Source organism: Hyperolius riggenbachi, chromosome 2 (assembly GCF_040937935.1).
Source record: "Hyperolius riggenbachi isolate aHypRig1 chromosome 2, aHypRig1.pri, whole genome shotgun sequence".
Lineage (NCBI taxonomy): Eukaryota > Metazoa > Chordata > Amphibia > Anura > Hyperoliidae > Hyperolius > Hyperolius riggenbachi.
The window spans coordinates 387851028-387874782 of record NC_090647.1 but is presented as its reverse complement, the minus strand read 5'-3'; the positions used below and the strand labels follow the sequence as shown (position 1 = coordinate 387874782).

At 48.5% G+C, this 23755-nt stretch overlaps 1 protein-coding gene across 7 annotated transcripts in view; it reads left to right on the top strand.

Annotated features, from left to right (window-relative positions):
• The window catches only part of CAMK1G (calcium/calmodulin dependent protein kinase IG), a 2474997-nt gene that overhangs the window by 1467167 nt on the left and 984075 nt on the right, over positions 1 to 23755 (top strand). For all 7 annotated transcript variants that reach the window (XM_068269763.1, XM_068269762.1, XM_068269761.1 and 4 more), the window contains one exon: positions 1858 to 1970. In XM_068269763.1, the coding sequence (XP_068125864.1) occupies positions 1858 to 1970 (113 nt within the window). The remainder of the gene's footprint in view (positions 1 to 1857; positions 1971 to 23755) is intronic.

Genomic DNA, 23755 nt, shown 5'->3' with positions numbered 1-23755 from the left:
CAGGGCCCTTATTACACTTTCACTTACAGGGCTATGGAAACCGTTTTGTCAATGCGATAAAGCGAGGTGCAAAAATGAAATCATGCCTAGCAGAGGATGGTTTCAATCCATCAACCTTCAGGTTATTGGCCCAGCACACCTCCGCTGCACCACTCTGCAGTCTGCTTACATTTGTATACAATCTTCAAGTTTAAGAAGGGTACATTAGTTCCCTTCACAAAACGCAAAGCTGTTGGCTTGAACCACCAACCTTTCGGTTAACAGCCAAATGCACTAACCAATTGTGCCACAGAGACTGTGTATGTAGTTGCTGCTAAATGGCTATCTGGGGTTCTCTTCAGACAACTGTTGAACACAAAAGGCTAGGCCGTTCCTGAGTGGGCTTGAACCACCAACCTTTCGGTTAACAGCCGAATGTACTAACAGATTGCGCCACAGAGACTGTGTATGCAGCTGCTGCTAAATGATTTTATTGGGATGTATGTGTGTCTTTTGGAGGGAGGAAGTAAGTCTGGTCCAAGAAGTTTACCACCACTTTTTCCTACAACGAAACATCCACTGTGTGGCAGCAGAGTGGTGCAGCGGAAGTGTGCTGGGCCCATAACCCAGAGGTTGATGGATTGAAACCATCCCCTGCTAGGCATGATTTATTTTTTGCACCTCGCTTTATCGCATGGGCAAAACGGTTTCCATAGCTCTGTAAGAGAAAGTGTAATAAGGGCCCTGCCTTAACATAGATATTACGGTTGCTAAGACTCCTGGGCCTTTCTTGTAGTTGAAGAGAAGAGTGAAATGGCTGGCTTCAGCCTGTATTGTTAGTTGATTTGGGCTTGACTCCTGGCCAATGGTTGTATAGTGGTGAGCATAGCTGCCTTCCAAGCAGTTGACCTGGGTTTGATTCCTGGCCAATGTATGTGAGCTTGATTTTGACAGCCTACAAATCCCTGGAAGACAAAATCAGAGGGAGGAAGGTAAAAAAGTAAACAAGAACAAGATTAGCTCTCAAAAGAGCTGTTGTGGGGTGCTATTTTAGGAATAACAATCAGCCAGGAGCAAGCTAACAAGCTTACAAGAGCCTAACTAAGCTTTCCCTTCACAAATTACTACAGGGACACGAACGACTATAATGGCCGGCGCTACCTGCCTTATATAAGGGGTGGGGTGGCTCCAGGAGATAGTGTAGCCTGATTGGCTACAACGGACCTGCTGACTGTGATGTAGAGGGTCAAAGTTGACCCCTATGAGGGCGAACCGAACTTCCGGGAACGTTCCAACCACCCAAAGTTCGCCTGGAACCATTCGCCGGCGAACCGTTCAGGCCATCTCTATCTGCAAACACACGCTTTATGACAGTTTGATCTGTCATTCCATTCAGTGAGTGAGCACCTGTGTGGGGTGTGGTGGAAGCCTGCAATCATCTGTTTAGAGCCTGAATTTACTAATCTGTGGCTAAAGCACCAGGACGCTATTTATATTTGCATACTATTGTGGCATTATGGACTGTGCGCCAGAATGCAATTTTTATATACAGCTAAGTTAATTGGCTTTCCCCTAAATTGGCCCTAGAGTAGCATGGACATATAACATATGGTAAGAATTAGATTGTGAGCTATTTTGAGAGACTGTTAGCGCCAAGACTATATACTGTATCGGATACTCTGTAAAGTGATGCGGACAATATCGGTGTTATATAAATACTAAATAAGAATAATTTCACTTGGAATGAATGTTCTGAGCTCAAAAAAGATGAGCAGACATAAAATGTTTAGATGAGGATATTAATGTGATGGATAGAAATGCATTCACTTGTTCTTCTAAGTAATTCTAAACACAGGAGTTTTTCCCTTTCTACTTTAGGCTTTGTGGATATCCTCCATTCTATGAAGAAACTGAATCGAAGCTGTTTGAAAAAATTAAAGAAGGAAATTATGAATTTGAGTCACCGTTTTGGGATGATATTTCTAAATCTGGTAAGTAGGATTTAATTTTTCTTTATTTTTAGCCTATGTTTATATGAGATTACTCTTGGTGGTTTTGGTGTCATGTCACTTATTATTATTATTATTGTCATTAATAATTTATTGAGCACCTACATATTCCATGGAACTGTACAAAGTAAGAAACAAACATGGGGTACATAATAATACAGACAATGGTATACACCAATGTCACAGACCGCGAGCCGGTCTGCGGGTGGGGTAAATCGATCAGCGTCAGAAATCCTCTTACACGGTCATTTGTTCATCACGAAGGGTAACCCGCATTGCAATTTGATGAACTGACTCGCGAAGGGAGCGTTCTGATACCAACCGAATCACTCCACACACATATACAATTCAAAGATCTGCCACCAAGCGAGTTACACAGCCCGCTACTGTAATTTTACTAGGACTTCGAGAACACTTTAGTAACCCCTAGCAGTATGCAAGAATCTGGGCCAGATCGTTATGTCTGGGCCGGGTTCTCGCATACGGGTTATAAATGTATACTTCTATTAAACACAGGGTAGCGAGTTCAGGAGAATAGGTACGATTGTGTATGTTCAGCAACAGGTCATAACCGCTAAACGATTTTTAAACGTTTAATAACACAAATGCATTACATACAGTTATATACACCTATTAACATATAAAACACAGAGCTTAAAAATAAAAGGAATAAAACAGAAAGTTCTTACTTAGTTAGCTGAGCAGTCCATTGAAGCATGAAGAAAATAGTCCAGTTTAAACGTAGGCATTCAGCTTAAAAGTCCTTTGTACACAACATGCGCCCGGTTCTTCCGTGAGCACATGTCTGGACTTCCCTAGTCGATGTAAATTGAAGAACTGGGTGGAGTTCCTTGCAAACGCTTTTTACTGACCAGAGTTTTGGGGCGGTCACTACCTGGAAAGTAGGTGTGTTGGAGGCAGGGTTACCTCCTGGCAAGTCAGGTTACCACCCACAGACTTGGAGCAAGGAATGTACCAATTATTAATAATTTGTGTAATTCCGCCCCAGATGGGTGCATCGCAGATCCGAGACCATATTCATAAGCAGCATGCGACTCTGTATTAAATGAGACTATACACGCCTAGTCTAACGAATTTGCTCTACGCATGCCGGATAAAGCGGTTTCTCAATTGATTCCTGATAGCTAGAGAATGATAATTCATGTGAATTATAGACCTGTTTCCTAGGTATCAGGAAATGTTATTTTGGTCTTGCTGTGACAAACCTATTTTGAATTATTAATAAGTTAACGTTCCCTTTGTGTGAAGCTATACGCTTGGAGGGAAATTTGAAGTTCAACCAGTTTGAGCTGGTTTGGTGGAACATGAGCTATGTGACCAAATGCTGCTCCCCAGGTGGTCTGGCTACTTGTGAAATTCTTTCCTGACACAGGATGTGGGGGGAAGGTTACTGTTCTCAGTAAGAGAGAGGGAAATTGACATCTATTGTGCATTTACCCGGGACTGGCAGGGACTGCGCACGACTATGCGAAAATCGATGGCGACTACGCGCACGACTTCCGTAATGTTCGTCACATCTCCCCCCTACCAGACGGACGCACAGAGTGGGTCTGCATGACCCGCTCTACGCGGCGCTTAGCTACTGACCGGGTTCTCGACTTCTTATCTGACTGCCCGTTAGACAACTCACCAGAAGCGTAAGGCCTCATGGTCCGGTGTGTCCCAGTGTCCGCTTTGCGGACGGTGCGATGCACACCAACAGGCTTACCTCTAAAGGCCTGGCTGGGTTTGCATAGCGCTTCCTGTAAGGGAGAGAGTCGTTGGCTGACATCCGGGTCACTTCCTGACTCTCGGGTGTCAGCCTGCGAATCTGGAAGCAGCGTAGCATACCCCTGCTCTAACTGACTACACCTTGGCACAACATTTTGGTCAGCACAACCTAGGTGAACATTAGAGCACAATTTTAAAAACGAATTTGCCTTCACCTGGGTGGCGAGGCTTGCCCCTTCTCCAGGAAGGATAGAGGGTGGACCTGTGGGCAGTTTTGCACTGGGTTGCTTCTGCAAGGGGAAGACATGCAAGGGTGAGACAGGGAAGGAACGGCCTGTCTCCACCAGCTGTTTGTTAACAGCAGACAATGGTGGAGCACTCTGGCTGTCATAGCAGGAGGGGAGGTCTAGGCCCCCAGCTGCCTGCTCTGACACCTGGCCTGCTTCCACTGCCCTGGACGGATATGACCCAGGCAAAACAAGGCTGTTACCTCTTAGATTAGAGACTGTCACATTTAAACATACATCATTTTTAGCACTGTGAGATTCAGCATGAAAGCTATTAGCAACATCTGGTACAACATTAACATCACAGTTACGTTCATTTTTCACATGTACACAGGTATCTGGAACAACAGTGACAGGTTTAGAGTCAGACAAACCGTGACTAGACAGCTGTCCATTAGAAACAGGTACCGCTTCCTTCCCTCCTTCCCTAGGAGGGCTAGGTACCATTACCCTGGCTGCCTCCCTCTGTCCCACCCCAAGCTTGTACAGTACCTGAGTGGGTCCAGACTGGCAATCCGGGGTGTTGATCACAGGTTCATAAAAGGATCGTAGGGTGCCAAGATCGGTGCCCAACAGCACAGGCACTGGGATGTCATCTGTCACCCCCACAACTTTTGACTGGCGGCCCCTTCCCCAATCGAGAACAACACGAGCTTTGGCGATGCGTGCGTGTGTGCCACCAACTCCCAAAAGTGTGACACGCTCATTAGGCAGGAAATTCTCCCTGGCTACAAGATGAGAGCGAACCAAGGTAAGCTCTGCGCCTGTGTCGCGGAAACCAACAGCGATCTGGTCGTTAACTTCCACGACTTGATGATTTCCGGAAAGTCGAGGATTTGCTGCTCCCATGACGAGGTAGGCGTGTGCAGTAGAGGATGCGCTAGCCACTTCTGCGCTAGGCTCTGTAGACGGCGTCCTCACCTCGGGGCAGGCAGACTTGAGGTGTCCTCTCTGTCCACAGTGGTAGCACTTCGGAACATATGTGGCATCAGGCGGATGAGTAGCAGGTGCAGCATCCGGCCTCTGTGGCTGTGGGACCCGATTCCCACGGTTAGCAGGGGGAGGAGAGCTGGGTTGCATAGGTCTCCCCCCTCTCCAGCTCTGGGCTGGAGGTTTGCGGCTGTCCGGCACACGGGTGGCCACAAAAGTGTCTGCAAGTTCTGCGGCAGCTTTGGCGGATTCAGGCTTCCGCTCCAAGACAAACTGCCGGACATCTGGAGTGCAGCAGTTCAGCAACTGCTCCTGTACGATGAGGTCCTCCAGACCTTGGTGAGAGTCTTTTTTGAGGCCCCGCGACCACTGCCTGAACACAGTCAGCAGGCGACTCTCCAGGTCGGTGTAAGAGTCAGTGTGGCCTTTCTGCAGGGAGCGAAACTTTTTGCGATAGACCTCTGGGGTCAGCTGGTATTTGGCGATAATTGCAGCTTTTATCGCCTCATAGTCATTGTCCTTGTCAGCGGGTAAGTCCACAAACGCCTCAAGCGCTTTGTCCCGCAAGTTGGGTGTCAGATATCTCGCCCACTGCTCCTGGGGCAGATGATGCTGACGACAAGTCTTTTCAAATGAGTGTAAATAAGTGTCCGGGTCGGTTCCCTTCTCCATTTCTGGGAATTTAAACTTTGGAGTCCCAAACGGGCCTGCTGTGGGCCGGGGTTCCGGAGCACTTTGTGAGGGATTTTGGCCTTGCGTTCGCAGGTTGGCCATTTCAAGGTCATGTCTGCGTGCGGCTGCTCTCTCCTCTCTTTCCGCTTCTCTCTCAGCAAGCCACCGGCGCTCTGCACGGTCCGCTTCCCGTTCCGCCTGGCATTCTGCGCGGTCAGCATTCTCTCTGACAATCTGCATGTACAGCTCAGGATTTGTCTCCAACAGCCTTTGTAATCCAGGTTGCATTCCAGCATCAGGAACACAGAAAGGGTTTGCATGGACGGGCTCCTGCCGGCCACCATGCTCCTCAGCAGTTACAGCGACCGGTTCAGACGCGGTACCATTTTCCTCTGGGTCTGGAAGTGGGTTGCTTTGCTCCAACCGCTCACTTTCCTCTGCCCCAGTTACAGCACCGTCTGAACCAGGAGTGTGCTCTCCCAGCATCTGCTCCGGCTGGGTATTCAGTCGCAACAAGTCCTCAATCAATTGCGCTTTCTTTTTTCTATAAGTCACAATGCCTTTTTCTTCACACAAGTTCACTAGGTCTGCCACTGCCATTTTCTTGTATCTTGCTGCAGCCATTTTTGCCAAATAAAAGATAGGATAGGAAAAGAGATTGGGGGGAACTCTGTGCTACACGTTTAGTCTATATAAATGGTAATGCACCGGTTATCAACCACAGATTTTTGATCTGTTCTGGCAGGTTAATCAAATAACGTTGCCGTTGATGTTCTGAACATACACAAATCCCAAAAAGCTGCCAAATAAATGTCACTGACCGCGAGCCGGTCTGCGGGTGGGGTAAATCGATCAGCGTCAGAAATCCTCTTACACGGTCATTTGTTCATCACGAAGGGTAACCCGCATTCGCAATTTGATGAACTGACTCGCGAAGGGAGCGTTCTGATACCAACCGAATCACTCCACACACATATACAATTCAAAGATCTGCCACCAAGCGAGTTACACAGCCCGCTACTGTAATTTTACTAGGACTTCGAGAACACTTTAGTAACCCCTAGCAGTATGCAAGAATCTGGGCCAGATCGTTATGTCTGGGCCGGGTTCTCGCATACGGGTTATAAATGTATACTTCTATTAAACACAGGGTAGCGAGTTCAGGAGAATAGGTACGATTGTGTATGTTCAGCAACAGGTCATAACCGCTAAACGATTTTTAAACGTTTAATAACACAAATGCATTACATACAGTTATATACACCTATTAACATATAAAACACAGAGCTTAAAAATAAAAGGAATAAAACAGAAAGTTCTTACTTAGTTAGCTGAGCAGTCCATTGAAGCATGAAGAAAATAGTCCAGTTTAAACGTAGGCATTCAGCTTAAAAGTCCTTTGTACACAACATGCGCCCGGTTCTTCCGTGAGCACATGTCTGGACTTCCCTAGTCGATGTAAATTGAAGAACTGGGTGGAGTTCCTTGCAAACGCTTTTTACTGACCAGAGTTTTGGGGCGGTCACTACCTGGAAAGTAGGTGTGTTGGAGGCAGGGTTACCTCCTGGCAAGTCAGGTTACCACCCACAGACTTGGAGCAAGGAATGTACCAATTATTAATAATTTGTGTAATTCCGCCCCAGATGGGTGCATCGCAGATCCGAGACCATATTCATAAGCAGCATGCGACTCTGTATTAAATGAGACTATACACGCCTAGTCTAACGAATTTGCTCTACGCATGCCGGATAAAGCGGTTTCTCAATTGATTCCTGATAGCTAGAGAATGATAATTCATGTGAATTATAGACCTGTTTCCTAGGTATCAGGAAATGTAATTTTGGTCTTGCTGTGACAAACCTATTTTGAATTATTAATAAGTTAACGTTCCCTTTGTGTGAAGCTATACGCTTGGAGGGAAATTTGAAGTTCAACCAGTTTGAGCTGGTTTAGTGGAACATGAGCTATGTGACCAAATGCTGCTCCCCAGGTGGTCTGGCTACTTGTGAAATTCTTTCCTGACACAGGATGTGGGGGGAAGGTTACTGTTCTCAGTAAGAGAGAGGGAAATTGACATCTATTGTGCATTTACCCGGGACTGACAGGGACTGCGCACGACTATGCGAAAATCGATGGCGACTACGCGCACGACTTCCGTAATGTTCGTCACAACCAACATACAAAATACAGCATTGGTACAAAATACAGAACTGGTAATTACAGTGACAAAAGTAACATGATGAATTAAATGTACAGTAGAGTCTCAGTTAACCAGGACCAATGGGGATTGGCTGATGCTCATTGTTAAAAATAGGCCTAGTTGATACAGTACTATACTCCTGTAACGATCGGTGTAACACAGAGAGGATCTGATTACCGGTGATCTGCAGTATCACCGAAAATGCAGATATGTACCCGATTATTGATGATCTGCAGTATCACCGATAATCAGATATATCTCTAACCTCTGGATACCTGAGTAATATGAGTGTTTGGTGCAACAGTATACTTTGAGGAGAGCACCCGCATAGAGGGTGCTGGGCAGTACAAGATACTGCTCAGAGAACAGGTTCCTTCCACTGGTCTGAAGCTCCCCAAGGGGCGGAGCCAGGCTGAGAGTGGGAGGATGAGAGAGAGAGTGACACCAAAGGTGAAGTGTCACTGACAGGACAGGTAGCTATCTTCCAACAGGGAAGATAGTTCTCGAGGTCGGACAGGTCAGGTCGTAACACACAGACAGATAAGGTACAGAGACAGGAGACAGATGCGGAATCCTAAGACTAGCAGAGTTTGGCAACAGAGTATCAGATATAGCGAAGTACCTAATCAGAGATCAGAAGAGTGGTCAGGAAAGCAGAAGGTCATAACAAATAATCAACAATGCCTAGACTTGGGTGTGAGCTCCTAGATCATCAACACCCCGGTCTAGATCATCAACACTGGTCTAGATAATAATACAGATGGTAACAGGATTCCTAGACTAAGGTGTGAGCTCCTTGGTCATCAACACCTTGGAAACTGATCTAGATGATAACACAGATACTGACAAAAGGTCTGAGTGCTACCTCATAGTGATCGCAACGCCAGACACCAGAGAAATGACCAGCACCCAGGATATATACCCCAGCACTCTCCAGCGCCACCCCTAAGTGCTGGACCAATGAAAAGTGCTGGAATTGTCAGCTGACCGGCTTGGTCAGCTGACGCCCTTCTGACTGTCATAAAGGCTCTGCCTCTCGGCGCGCGCGCGTCTTCCTGAACCTGTATGGACTATCAGTCCCAGCCACACCAGACATGTGTTGTATTGTTTTTGCTGTGTTGGATGCGGAACCAGCCGCACCGCTGTCCAAGCATGCGGCGGTTCCTCCGCGTTCAGCAGTACTGTCAGAACTATGCCTATGCGTGCCAATATCCGCGTCTGACGCGGAATCCGCCGCCCTGTTCACAAAGCATGCGGCGGTTTCCTCGTGCTCCGTCATGCCAGTGGATGCAGACCCACGCGCGCAACCTGCCGCGTTGGACGCGGAATCAGCCGCCTTGCTCTGAGTACTCACGGCGGCTTTTCTGCGTTTTCTCACAGTATCCCCCCCTGAGGAGTGGACTCCGGACAGCTCCAACCCGGCTTCCCAGGATGTAGGGCGTGGAACTCCTTCTTTAATTTATCCACGTGCATGCGACATTCAGGTACCCATGTTCTCTACGAAGTAGAAAAGATTTTAGACTCACGTGTTGTACAGAACTCAGTACAGTATCTAGTTCACTGGAAAGGGTATGGTATTGACCATACCCTTTCCAGTGAACTAGATACTGTACTGAGTTCTGTACAACACGTGAATCTAAAATCTTTTCTACTTCGTACTCAGGTTGGTCATCTATCATCACAGGAGGAGGAGAAGTGGGACCTACGTGAACTGCTGGTTTAAGCAGGGACACATGAAAGGATCTTACACCGCGCATGCTGGCAGGAAGATCAATGGCATAAGTGTAACGTTCGGTGAAGCACAGAGAGGATCTGATTACCGGTGATCTGCAGTATCACAGGGAATGCAGATATATACCAGATTATAAGTGATCTGCAGTATCACCGATAATCCAATATACTAGCTAACCTCTGTTCACCTAAGTAGAGTGTAGTGTTTGGTGTAACAGTAACACTTTGAGGACAAGGCCTCAGCGCAGTCAGGAGTACTGCACGGATTCCTTCCGCAGACCTGAGCTCTCCAAGATGGGAGGAGTCAGGCTGACAGTAGGAAGGGTAGTCTGAAAGTAAACCTCAAGAGGAAGGGTCACTAACAGTGCGAGGAACCGCCTCTAACAGCAAGGTCGGTTCTCGAGGTCGGACAAGCCGGGTCGTACACACACAGACAGATAAAGTACAAGATCAGGAGGCAAAGGTGGAGTCAAAGTACAGGTGGGGTTCGGCAACGGAGTATCAGATAGATCAAGGTACAAAATCAGGAGGCAGAAACAGAGTCTAGAAATGAGCCGGGGTTCGGCGACAGAGTATCAGAAATATCGAAGTACAAGATCAGAGCTCAGGAGATTGGTCAGACAGGCAATAGGTCATAACAGATAATCATAATCAAACTAGTACTTTAGCTATCAACAGAATCTAGCTAAGTGTAGGATTACAGCTCCAGCTGGTCCCGGCACACTTGCGGATCTGACTACGGATCTGGGTGCTCCCACATAAGTGAACGCAACGCCAGACAAGGAGCAAGTGAACAGTCAGCAGTATATATACACGGAGGCCTCTCCAGCACCTCCCTAAACGCTGGGCCAATCAGGAGGGGAGCCAGGTTCAGCTGACCAACCTGGTCAGCTGACTCATCCCCGGCTGGCATATGTTCTGCCTCAATGCGCGCGCGCGCGTCATTCTAGATCCAGAGGGACTACGAGTCCCAGCCACAGCAGCCCCGCTCTGCGGAGCAGCGGGGGTATGTGCACTAACCGCCGTGTCCAACACGGCGGTTTCTGCGCTCTCATTGGGCCCCTGCACGGAGACAGCCGCCTCGTGCTGAGAGGAGGCGGCTGCCTCTCCGTGCACAGCAACACTGTCAGCCTGCCGCTGGCTCCTGGCGGCGGCTCTTCCGCGTTTATTTACAGTACCCCCCCCTGAGGAGTGGACTCCGGACAGCTCCTTCTGGGCTTTTCTGGATGTAAAGCATGAAACTCCCTCACCAACTCATCCGCATGCATACGGTTCCCCGGTACCCATTGTCTCTCCTCAATACCATACCCTTTCCAATGTACGAGATATTGTACCGAGTTTTGTACCATGCGTGAATCTAAAAAATTTTCTACCTCGTACTCAGGTTGGTCATCTACCACCACAGGAGGAGGAGGAGTGGGACCCACATGGACTGCTGGCTTAAGCAGGGATACGTGGAAGGACCTTACCCCACGCATGTTAGTGGGAAGATCAACGGAATACGTAACGTTGTTGATCCTCTTGGCCACTGAAAATGGACCCACAAACCTGGGGCCCAGTTTGGCAGATGGCTGCTTCAGGGTCAAGTGACGTGTGGACACCCAGACTAGATCCCCTGGCTGAAACTTCCATTCCACGGACCGTCTCTTATCTGCTTGACCCTTCTGACTCTGAAACGCCTTCTGCAAATTCCCCTTAACAATTCCCCAATTGTCCCTGAGTGACCTCTGCCAGTCCTCTAGTGCTGGAAATGGAGACGAGACAACTGGAAAAGGGGAGAATTTGGGTGACCTCCCTGTCACAATCTGGAATGGAGAAAACCCAGATGAGGAATTCTTCAAATTATTTTGGGCGAATTCCGCGAAGGGCAGAAATTTCACCCAGTCACTCTGTGCCTCCGCAACGTAACATCTTAGGAATTGCTCCAAAGACTGGTTAATACGTTCTGTCTGTCCATTAGTCTGTGGGTGGTAGCCTGACGAGAAAGACAATTTCATGCCCATTTGGTGGCAAAATGCCCTCCAGAATCCAGACACAAATTGGACTCCCCTATCAGATACAATGTCTTCCGGAACGCCATGCAGCCAGAAGACGTGAATGATAAACAATTCGGCCAGTTCTTGAGCCGAGGGGAGTCCTTTCAGGGGCACAAAATGGGCCATTTTGCTAAACCGGGCGACTACCACCCAAATAACAGACATGCCCTCAGACCTGGGCAATTCCCCCACAAAATCCATGGACAAGTGGGTCCATGGCTCACTCGGGGTGGGCAAAGGGTGCAACCTTCCTACAGGTGCCAGTCGGGAGGGTTTACTCTTGGCACATACCACACACTCCCTGACATACTCCTTGCAATCAGTTGCCAACGAAGACCACCAAGCACACCTGGCAATCAGATCCTGCGTTCTGGCAGCTCCAGGGTGACCAGCATTCTTATGGGCGTGAAAGAGTTGCAGGACTTGTAAACGATATGGCAGAGGAATAAACATTACCCCTTCGGGTTTCCCCTCAGGAACATCCTGCTGGAAGGGACCCAAAATCTCTGTCCAATCCTCCCAAGTCTCTGTGGCGGCTAACACTAATTTCTGCGGGATGATGGACTCAGGAGCGGGGGGCTGTGCTGTCTCTGGTTCAAAACACCTGGAGAGGGCATCTGCCTTGACGTTTTTGCTGCCTGCAGTGTACGTGATTATAAACCTGAACCTCGTAAAAAATAAGGACCACCGGGCCTGACGGGGACTTAGCCTCTTAGCCCCCTCGATGTATTCCAAGTTCTTGTGGTCGGTGTAAACTGTGATCGTGTGTTCTGCCCCCTCTAACCAGTGGCGCCACTCCTCAAATGCCAATTTAATAGCCAGAAGTTCCCGGTTGCCTATATCATAATTTTTTTCTGCAGGTGAAAACCTGCGGGAAAAGTAAGCACACGGGTGTAATCTGCCCTGCAACCCGGATCGTTGAGACAGCACCGCCCCTACCCCAACTTCCGAGGCATCAACCTCCACGATAAAGGGGAAGGACATGTCCACATGTCTCAAAATTGGTGCTGAGCAAAATAATTTCTTCAAATGAGCAAATGCCGCCACGGCTTCAGGAGACCAGTGATTGGTATCCGCCCCTTTTTTCGTAAGACTGGTAAGGGGGGCAACTAACGTGGAATACCCCTTAATGAACCTCCTGTAATAGTTCGAGAACCCTAAAAATCTCTGTAGGGCCTTCAACCCCACTGGCTGCGGCCACTCCAGCATGGCTGTGACCTTGGCAGGATCCATGGAGAGGCCCGAGGTGGAAATTACGTAACCTAGGAACGTGACTGTGGTCACTTCAAAAATACACTTTTCCACCTTAGCGTAGAGCATATTTTGTCTTAGTTTGTTCAGGACAAATTTCACGTGAACTCTGTGCTCGGAAAGGCTATTGGAGTAGATTAGTATATCATCGAGGTATACCAGTACGAACCTACCCAATACCTCCCGGAATACCTCATTGATTAGTTCCTGGAAGACGGCTGGTGCATTACACAACCCGAAGGGCATCACTAAATACTTGTAATGCCCGTCGGGTGTGTTAAAGGCCATCTTCCATTCATCGCCCCTTCTAATGCGGATTAGGTTGTACGCCCCCCTCAGATCCAACTTAGAAAAGATCTTTGCAGTTGTGACCTGCGTGAATAAATCGTCTATCAATGGCAACGGATAGCGATTTTTTACCGTGATTTTTTTAAGACCCCGGTAATCGATACATGGTCGAAGACCCCCGTCTTTCTTCTTAACGAAGAAGAAACCAGCCCCAGCAGGCGACCGGGAGGGCCGAATGAACCCCTTGGCCAAGTTGTCACGAATGTATTCCTGCATAGCTATCTTCTCGGGACCAGACAAGTTATACAGGTGACCCCTAGGGGGCATACAACCAGCACGGAGATCAATGGGGCAATCGAACGGGCGATGAAGAGGTAATTGATCAGCAGCCTTGGGGCAAAACACATCAGAATACTCGGAATAGACCTCGGGAACACCCTCCACGTAAATCTTGGTCTGACCCAATGTCACCTTCCCTAAACACTGTTGGTGACAATGATCGGACCATCTGGTTACCTGACCCGTAGCCCAATCTATTTGTGGAGAGTGGAGTTGTAACCATGGCATGCCTAGGATGATAGTGGAGGTCGACATGTGTAACACAAAAAACTGTAGTTGTTCCCCATGCAGTACCCCTATCGTGACCTTCACCTGCGGGGTCTGTGACAGGGGACGATTCCGTTGCAGAGGGGAATCGTCTACTGCCGTGACCTGAATGGGGGGACTTACTGGAGTGAGAGGAATACCCAACTCCTGAGCAAATTCAACGTTCATAAAATTAGCCGCTGAGCCAGAGTCAATAAAAGCCTCAGTGGTTACAGACTTAGTATCCCATGTAATCGTACAGGGGAGAAGTAACTTCTTCTCTTTTTGGGGTGAGAATGATGTGCCTAGGGTGTCACCCCCCACTACTCCTAGGCAGACCCGTTTCCCGGCTTGTTAGGACAGTCTCGCACTCTATGCCCTGTTTCTGCACAATACAGGCACAATTGTTCTGATATTCTCCGCCTTCGCTCCACCTGGGTCAGTTTTGATCGCCCAATTTGCATTGGCTCGGGTGGGGGCAAGGCCGGAGGAGGTGAGACAGGCATAGATGCCGTTACTAAAGACGCAGCAGAAGGTGCCGCATACGAAGTCACCCTGGCACGGTGACTGCCCCTAGTCTGCCTCTGATGGCGTAGTCGACGATCGACTCGGATGGCCGATGTTATGGCCTCATCGACTGTCTTGGGCTCGGGTAAGGTTAACATCAAGTCAGAGACCTCTTCCGACAACCCAGACAGGAAATAATCCATCAGAGCGAAATTGTCAAACCTGGCGGTAACAGACCACCTACGAAATTCTGCCGCGTAATCCTCGACCGACCCTCTGCCTTGCCGCAAAAGTTTAAGCTTCCGCTCAGAGGTTGCCGCAAGGTCAGGGTCGTCGTATATCACGGCCATAGCCTTAAAAAATTCCTCTACCGAGGTCAGAGCTGTGTCTGTGGGAGGCAGATTATATGCCCAGGACTGGGAATCACCAGTTAATAATGTTTTAATGAAAATGACCCGTTGGGTCTCAGTCCCCGAGGATCGGGGTCTTAACTCGAAGTATGATAACACTCTACTCTTGAAATTCCGGAAGTCAGACTTGTGGCCGGAAAATTTGTCTGGTACAGGCATACGTATGTCATCACTAGGAGGGGATCGCACTGAATCAACTGACGTCTGGAGGGTTCGCACAGAGCCTGCAAGGGAATCAATTAAAGCTTTGTGCTGGCCCAGTGCTTGATGAATGCTATCCACCGAAGTAGCAAGCACAGTTAGAGGGTCAGTGCGTGCGTCCATCTGTATTATTGGTCTGGCGTTCTGTAACGTTCGGTGAAGCACAGAGAGGATCTGATTACCGGTGATCTGCAGTATCACAGGGAATGCAGATATATACCAGATTATAAGTGATCTGCAGTATCACCGATAATCCAATATACTAGCTAACCTCTGTTCACCTAAGTAGAGTGTAGTGTTTGGTGTAACAGTAACACTTTGAGGACAAGGCCTCAGCGCAGTCAGGAGTACTGCACGGATTCCTTCCGCAGACCTGAGCTCTCCAAGACGGGAGGAGTCAGGCTGACAGTAGGAAGGGTAGTCTGAAAGTAACCATCAAGAGGAAGGGTCACTAACAGTGCGAGGAACCGCCTCTAACAGCAAGGTCGGTTCTCGAGGTCGGACAAGCCAGGTCGTACACACACAGACAGATAAAGTACAAGATCAGGAGGCAAAGGCGGAGTCAAAGTACAGGCGGGGTTCGGCAACGGAGTATCAGATAGATCGAGGTACAAAATCAGGAGGCAGAAACAGAGTCTAGAAATGAGCCGGGGTTCGGCGACAGAGTATCAGAAATATCGAAGTACAAGATCAGAGCTCAGGAGATTGGTCAGACAGGCAATAGGTCATAACAGATAATCATAATCAAACTAGTACTTTAGCTATCAACAGAATCTAGCTAAGTGTAGGATTACAGCTCCAGCTGGTCCCGGCACACTTGCGGATCTGACTACGGATCTGGGTGCTCTCACATAAGTGAACGCAACGCCAGACAAGGAGCAAGTGAACAGTCAGCAGTATATATACACGGAGGCCTCTCCAGCACCTCCCTAAACGCTGGGCCAATCAGGAGGGGAGCCAGGGTCAGCTGACCAACCTGGTCAGCTGACTCATCCCCGGCTGGCATATGTTCTGCCTCAATGCGCGCGCGCGCGTCATTCTAGATCCAGAGGGACTACGAGTCCCAGCCACAGCAGCCCCGCTCTGCGGAGCAGCGGGGGTATGTGCACTAACCGCCGCGTCCAACTCGGCAGTTTCTGCGCTCTCATTGGGCCCCTGCATGGAGACAGCCGCCTCGTGCTGAGAGGAGGCGGCTGCCTCTCCGTGCACAGCAACACTGCGCGCGGAAAGAGCCGCCTGCCGCTGGCTCCTGGCGGCGGCTCTTCCGCGTTTATTTACAATAAGTAACATTGTTTATCTTCCTGGTCACTGGAAAAGGGCCCACAAATCTGGGTCCTAACTTGGGCAAGGGCTGTTTCAGAGTCAAGTGACGTGTGGACACCCAGACCAAGTCTCCTGGCCGGAACTTCCACTCTATGGAGCGTCTCTTGTCAGCTTGACATTTCTGACTTTGAAAAGCCTTCTCCAAATTATTTTTCACGTTCCCCCAAATGTTCTTAAATGATTTTTGCCACGCCTCCAAAGCTGGAAACAGAGTGGAAGCTACTGGCAGTGGAGAGAACTTAGGCAACTTTCCAGTTACCACCTGAAACGGTGAAAATCCAGAGGATGAGCTTATTAAATTATTGTGCGCAAATTCTGCGAACGGCAAGAACTTGACCCAATCATTTTGCGCATCCGCAACATAACACCTCAAAAACTGTTCCAATGACTGATTCACTCTCTCAGTCTGACCATTGGTCTGTGGGTGGTAGCCCGATGAGAATGACAGTTCCATGCCCATTTGATGACAAAATGCCCTCCAGAATCTAGAAACAAATTGGACTCCCCGATCCGACACTATGTTTTCCGGAATGCCATGAAGTCGGAAAACGTGGACGATAAAAAGATCGGCCAACTCCTGGGCCGAGGGGAGTCCTTTCAAGGGCACAAAATGGGCCATTTTACTGAAGCGGTCGACTACCACCCAAATGACCGACATGCCTTCCAACCTTGGAAGTTCACCCACAAAATCCATGGACAAATGGGTCCACGGCTCACTCGGGGTGGGCAAAGGCTGCAACGTTCCTACAGGTGCCAGATGGGAGGGTTTGCTTTTTGCACAAACTGCACACTCTCTAACATATTCCTTGCAATCCGTTGCCAGAGAAGGCCACCAAGCACATCTGGCAACCAGGTCCTGTGTTCTGGAGGCCCCCGGATGTCCAGCATTTTTGTGCGAGTGAAACATCTGTAAGATCTGGAGACAAAATGGCAGTGGTACAAACATAACCCCTTCCGGTTTTCCCTCAGGGACATCCTGCTGGAAGGGACCTAAAGTCTCTGTCCAGTCTTTCCAAGTCTCTGTGGCTGCCAACACAAATTTCTGTGGGATAATGGTCTCTGGGTCTGAGGGTTGTGCTGTCTCTGGTTCAAAACATCTGGACAGGGCATCCGCTTTAATGTTTTTACTATCCGGAGTGTACGTGATAATAAATCTAAATCTCGAGAAAAACAATGACCACCGAGCCTGACGGGTGCTTAATCTTTTAGCCCCCTCAATATATTCCAAATTTTTGTGATCAGTGTAAACTGTAATTGTATGTTCTGCTCCTTCTAACCAATGATGCCATTCTTCAAAGGCCAGTTTAATGGCTAGGAGCTCCCTGTTGCCTATATCGTAGTTTTTCTCTGCTGGTGAAAACCTACGAGAGAATTAGGGACACGGGTGTAATCTTCCCTGCAACCCAGAGCGCTGAGACAGCACAGCCCCTACCCCGACCTCCGAGGCGTCCACCTCCACAATAAAGGGATAGGAGGTGTCAACGTGTCTCAAAATGGGTGCAGAGCAAAACAATTCTTTCAAAGTGGAGAAAGCAGCCAGGGCTTCGGGGGACCAGTGGTTGGTATCTGCCCCTTTCTTTGTGAGACTGGTGAGGGGTGCTATGACTGTGGAGTACCCCTTTATGAACCTTCTATAGTAATTGGCGAATCCTAAAAATCTCTGGAGAGATTTTAGTCCTACTGGCTGAGGCCATTCCAGAACAGCAGAGACCTTGGCAGGATCCATAGAAAGTCCCGAGGTGGAAATTATGTACCCCAGAAAAGTGACTGATGTTGCCTCAAAAATGCATTTCTCCAATTTAGCATAAAGCTTGTTCTGTCTTAGCTTGTTCAGAACAAATTTAACGTGAGCCCTGTGTTGGGTGAGGATGTCTGAGAAAATAAGTATATCATCTAGGTATACCAGGACAAATTTACCCAACACTTCTCTGAATACCTCATTAATAAGTTCCTGAAAGACGGCCGGGGCATTTCACAACCTGAAGGGCATCACCAGGTACTCGTAATGCCCATCGGGTGTGTTAAAGGCCGTCTTCCATTCATCGCCCTGTCTGATCCGCACCTGGTTGTATGCCCCCCGCAAGTCCAATTTCGAAAAGATCTTAGCATAAGTGACCTGAGTGAATAAATCATCTATCAAAGGCAATGGATAGCAATTTTTTACTGTGATCTTATTCAGACCTCGGTAATCAATGCATGGCCGAAGGCCTCCGTCTTTTTTCTTTACAAAAAAAAAAGCCTGCTCCTGCAGGTGACCGGGAGAGGCGAATGAATCCCTTAGCTAAATTTTCACGGATGTACTCCTGCATGACCACTTTTTCCGGCCCAGATAAATTGTAGAGATGACCTCTAGGGGGCATACAACCAGATTGGAGATCGATGGGACAATCGAAAGGGCGATGTGGAGGTAATTTATCGGCAGCCTTGGGACAGAATACATCTGAAAACTCGGAATACTGTTCCGGAACTCCCTCTAAATGAATCCTGGTCTGACCCAAGGTCACCTTCACTAAACAATGATGGAAACAATGGGCTGACCAGCTAGTTAGCTGACCAGTGGCCCAATTTATCTGAGGAGAGTGAAGGTGTAACCACGGCATGCCAAGGATGACTGTGGAAGTTGTCATGTGTAACACAAAAAACTGCAATTTCTCCCTGTGCAGCACCCCTATAGTGACCTCCACCTCTGGTGTTTGAGACAGAGGATGGTTACGTTGCAGGGGGGAATCATCCACTGCCGTAACCTGGATGGGTGGTTCTACCGGAGTGAGTGGAATACCCAATTTCTTAGCAAATTTGTAATCCATAAAATTAGCCGCTGAGCCTGAATCAATGAAGGCCTCAGAGACTTCAGTTTTTTTTTCCCATGTAATCGTACAAGGAAGAAGTAACCATTTATCCTCTAGGGGTAAGAGTCGTACGCCTAGGGTATTACCCCCAACTACTCCTAGGCAGTAGCGTTTCCCGACTTTTTAGGGCAATTCTGCACTCTATGACCCCCCTCTGCACAATAAAGACACAACTGCTCAGAAATCCTGCGTCTCTGCTCCACTTGAGACAATCTGGACCGACCAATCTGCCTTGGCTCGGGTGGAGGAGAAACAGAAGGCGGTGGGGTCACAGGAGGCGCAGCGTAGGACACCATCTTAACATTGTTTTTACCCCGGGTCTGCCTTTGATAACGCAACCTGCGATCAATCCTAATGGCCGAGGAAATGGCCTCATCGACGGTTCTAGGTTCAGGCTGACTTAACATCAGGTCAGAAACCTCATCTGATAACCCTGATAAGAAACAGTCTAAAAGGCGTACGTTAAAAAGGGGCGATGGGAAAAAAGGGCGCCGGGTTTTTAACGATAAACATGGATTACGTTTAAAAATGTATTTCGTTTAAAAGTAATGTTTTTAAACGTTATAAATCATTAAATAATGTGTATTAAATCGGCAATTGTAAAAACGTTAATCTTTCGTTTAAATAATGAAACGCATAATAACGTTTAAAAAAAAAATTACTAAGTAACCCTCCCTGTACCTACCCCTAACCCCTAGACCCCCCTGTTGATGCCTAAACCTAAGACCCCCCCGTTGGTGCCTAAGTAACCCTCCCTGTACCTACCCCTAACCCCTAGACCCCCCTGTTAGTGCCTAAACCTAAGACCCCCCTGTTGGTGCCTAAACCTAAGACCCCCCTGTTAGTGCCTAAACCTAAGACCCCCCTGTTGGTGCCTAAACCTAAGACCCCCCTGTTGGTGCCTAAACCTAAGACCCCCTGTTGGTGCCTAAACCTAAGACCCCCCTGTTGGTGCCTAAACCTAAGACCCCCCTTTTGGTGCCTAAACCTAAGACCCCCTGTTGGTGCCTAAACCTAAGACCCCCCTGTTGGTGCCTAAACCTAAGACCCCCCTGTTGGTGCCTAAACCTAAGACCCCCCTGTTATTTTTTTCGTTTAAAAATAATGTATAAAAAAAAAAAGTAATGTTTTTCGTTTAAAAATAATGTTTGGGAAAAATATTGTACTGGTTTTCGTTTAAAAATAATATTGAAATATGTATAAATCATTAAATAATGTGTAATCATGAGAAACAGTAATAAAACATTAAGTCTCCGGGCGCCGCTTTTAAAACGTTAGTTTTCTCCGGCGCCCTTTTTTCCTACCGGGCGCCCATTAAACGATATTTATTATAGAAGTGAATGGCGGCGCCCGATTTGTCCACTAGCCTCAGGCGCCCGAATTTACTGTTTCCGTCTAAAAGGGCATAGGTGTCCCACCTGGCTGAAATTGACCACCTCCTAAATTCTGCAGCATAGTCCTCGACCGGACTCTTGCCTTGACGCAACAATTTGAGCTTCCGCTCAGAAGTCGAGGCAATGTCTGGATCATCGTAAATGATTGCCATAGCTTTAAAAAATTCATCTACCGAGGTTAAGGCTAAATCTTCGGCGGGTAGACTGTACGCCCAGGTCTGAGAGTCGCCTGATAATAAAGTCTTAATGAACGTGACCCTTTGGGCCATAGTTCCTGAGGATCTAGGTCTCAACTCAAAGTATGACAACACTCTACTCCTAAAATTTCGGAAGTCAGATCTGGGACCAGAAAATTTTTCAGGTACAGGCATGCGTATGTCTGTGCTAGGAGGGGATCGCACTTTACCCACAGCCGTCTGGAGGGTTTGAAAAGACCCGGACAAAGCGTCAATCAATGCCCGGTGACTACCCAGCACTTGGTTGATGGTATCCACCGAAGTGGCAAGTGCGCCCAGACGGTTGGTGTGTGCGTCCATTTGCATTTTTGGTCTGGCGATCTGTAACGATCGGTGTAACACAGAGAGGATCTGATTACCGGTGATCTGCAGTATCACCGAAAATGCAGATATATACCCGATTATTGATGATCTGCAGTATCACCTATAATCAGATATATCTCTAACTTCTGGACACCTGAGTAATATGAGTGTTTGGTGCAACAGTATACTTTGAGGAGAGCACCTGCATAGAGGGTGCTGGGCAGTACAAGATACTGCTCAGAGAACAGGTTCCTTCCACTGGTCTGAAGCTCCCCAAGGGGCGGAGCCAGGCTGAGAGTGGGAGGATGAGAGAGAGAGTGACACCAAAGGTGAAGTGTCACTGACAGGACTGGGAGCTATCTCCCGACAGGGAAGATAGTTCTCGAGGTCGGACAGGCCAGGTCGTAACACACAGACAGATAAGGTACAGAGACAGGAGACAGATGCGGAATCCTAAGACTAGCAGAGTTTGGCAACAGAGTATCAGATATAGTGAAGTACCTAATCAGAGATCAGAAGAGTGGTCAGGAAAGCAGAAGGTCATAACAAATAATCAACAATGCCTAGACTTGGGTGTGAGCTCCTAGATCATCAACACCCCGGAACTGGTCTAGATAATAATACAGATGGTAACAGGATTCCTAGACTTGGGTGTGAGCTCCTTGGTCATCAACACCTTGGAAACTGGTCTAGATAATAACACAGATAATAAAAGGATTCCTAGACTAAGGTGTGAGCTCCTTGGTCATCAACACCTTGGAAACTGATCTAGATGATAACACAGATACTGACAAAAGGTCTGAGTGCTACCACGTAGTGATCGCAACGCCAGACACCAGAGAAATGACCAGCACCCAGTATATATACCCCAGCGCTCTCCAGCGCCACCCCTAAGTGCTGGACCAATGAAAACTGCTGGAATTGTCAGCTGACCGGCTTGGTCAGCTGACGCCCTTCTGACTGTCATAAAGGCTCTGCCTCTCCGCGCGTGCGCGCGTCCTCCTGAACCTGTGTGGACTATCAGTCCCAGCCACACCAGACATGTGTTGTATTGTTTTTGCTGTCTTGGATGCGGAACCAGCCGCACCGCTGTCCAAGCATGCGGCGGTTCCTCCGCGTTCAGCAGTACTGTCAGAACTATGCCTATGCGTGCCAATATCCGCGTCTGACGCGGAATCTGCCGCCCTGTTCACAAAGCATGTGGCGGTTTCCTCGCGCTCCGTCATGCCAGTGGATGCAGACCCACGCGCGCAACCTGCCGCGTTGGACGCGGAATCAGCCGCCTTGCTCTGAGTACTCACGGCGGCTTTTCCGCGTTTTCTCACAACTCCACTCTATATACATACCATACAATAATTGGATGTATTATTAACCTTGGGGGAGCTTCGGAACCTAGTGTTTAAGCACAGCGGAGCTCACAAGCAGCCTAAAAAGTTGACATTCACCACTGTGAGTAAAGCCAGTGATTTATTCTGGTTGGTTAAGACTTCTGGTTAATTGAATTTTGGATAACTGGGACTCTACTGTATAACAATTCCACGACACAAAAGGACAAGAGAACTCTGCCCTTGTGAGTTTACAATTGAAAGGAATAGGGGAGAGGGGGACAAGCGGTGGGGTAGTGTGAGGAAACGCGGAAAAGCCGCCGTCTCTCATAGTGAGGCGGCTGTTTCCGCGTCCAGCAGGGCGTCACAACGCGGAAAAACCGCCGCATGCCGCTTAGGCAGAGCGGCGGAATCCGCATTGAGAACGGCGGAATCCGCATTGGAGGCGGCCCCCGCAAGCGGTTCACAAGATACATTGCAAGACAGTACTGGTGTGGCTGGGACTGATAGTCCACCAAGATTCAGAGTGACACGCGCGCGCGCACAGAGGCTGAGTTTAAATAACAGCCAGAAGTGAGTCAGCTGACCAGGAGGGTCAGCTGACATTTTCCACAACTCTCATTGGTCCAGCAATTAGGGAGGTCCTGGAAAGGTCCTTGAGTATATATACTGCTGGCTGTTCACTTGCTCGTTGTCTGGCGTTGCGATCACATACGTGGGAGCACCCAGATCCGTAGTCAGATCCGCAAGTGTGCCGGGACCAGCTGGAGCTGTAATCCTACACTTAGCTAGATTCTGTTGATAGCTAAAGTACTAGTTTGATTGTGTTTATCTGTTATGACCTTTGCCTGCCTTGACTATCCCCCTGAACTCTGATCTTGTACCTCGATACTTCTGATACTCTGTTGCCGAACCCCGGCTCGTTCCTAGACTCCGCTTCTGCCTCCTGATTCTGTACCTCGATATATCTGATACCCCGTTGCCGAACCCCGCCTGTATTTAGACTCCGCCTCTGTCTTCTGATCTTGTACTGTATCTGTCCGTGTGTGTACTACCTGGCTTGTCCGACCTCGAGAACCGACCTTACTATTGAAGGCGGTTCCCCGTCCTGTCAGTGACACCTCCTCCTGAGTGTCACTTTCAGACCATCCTTCCTACTGGCAGTCTGACTCCTCCCGTCTTGGAGAGCTCAGGTCTGCGGAAGGAATCTGTGCAGTACTCCTTGCTGCACTGAGGCCTAGTCCTCTAAACGTTACTGTTACACCAAACACTACACTCTACTCAGGTGAACGGAGGTTAGCTAGTATATCGGATTATCGGTGATACTGCAGATCACGTATAATCTGGTATACATCTGTATTCCCAGTGATACTGCAGATCACCGGTAATCAGATCCTCTCTGTGCTCACCGATTGTTACAGAACGCCAGACCAAATAACAGATTGACGCACGCGCTGACCCTCTGACTGTGCTTGCCACTTCGGTGGATACCATCCATCAAGCACTGG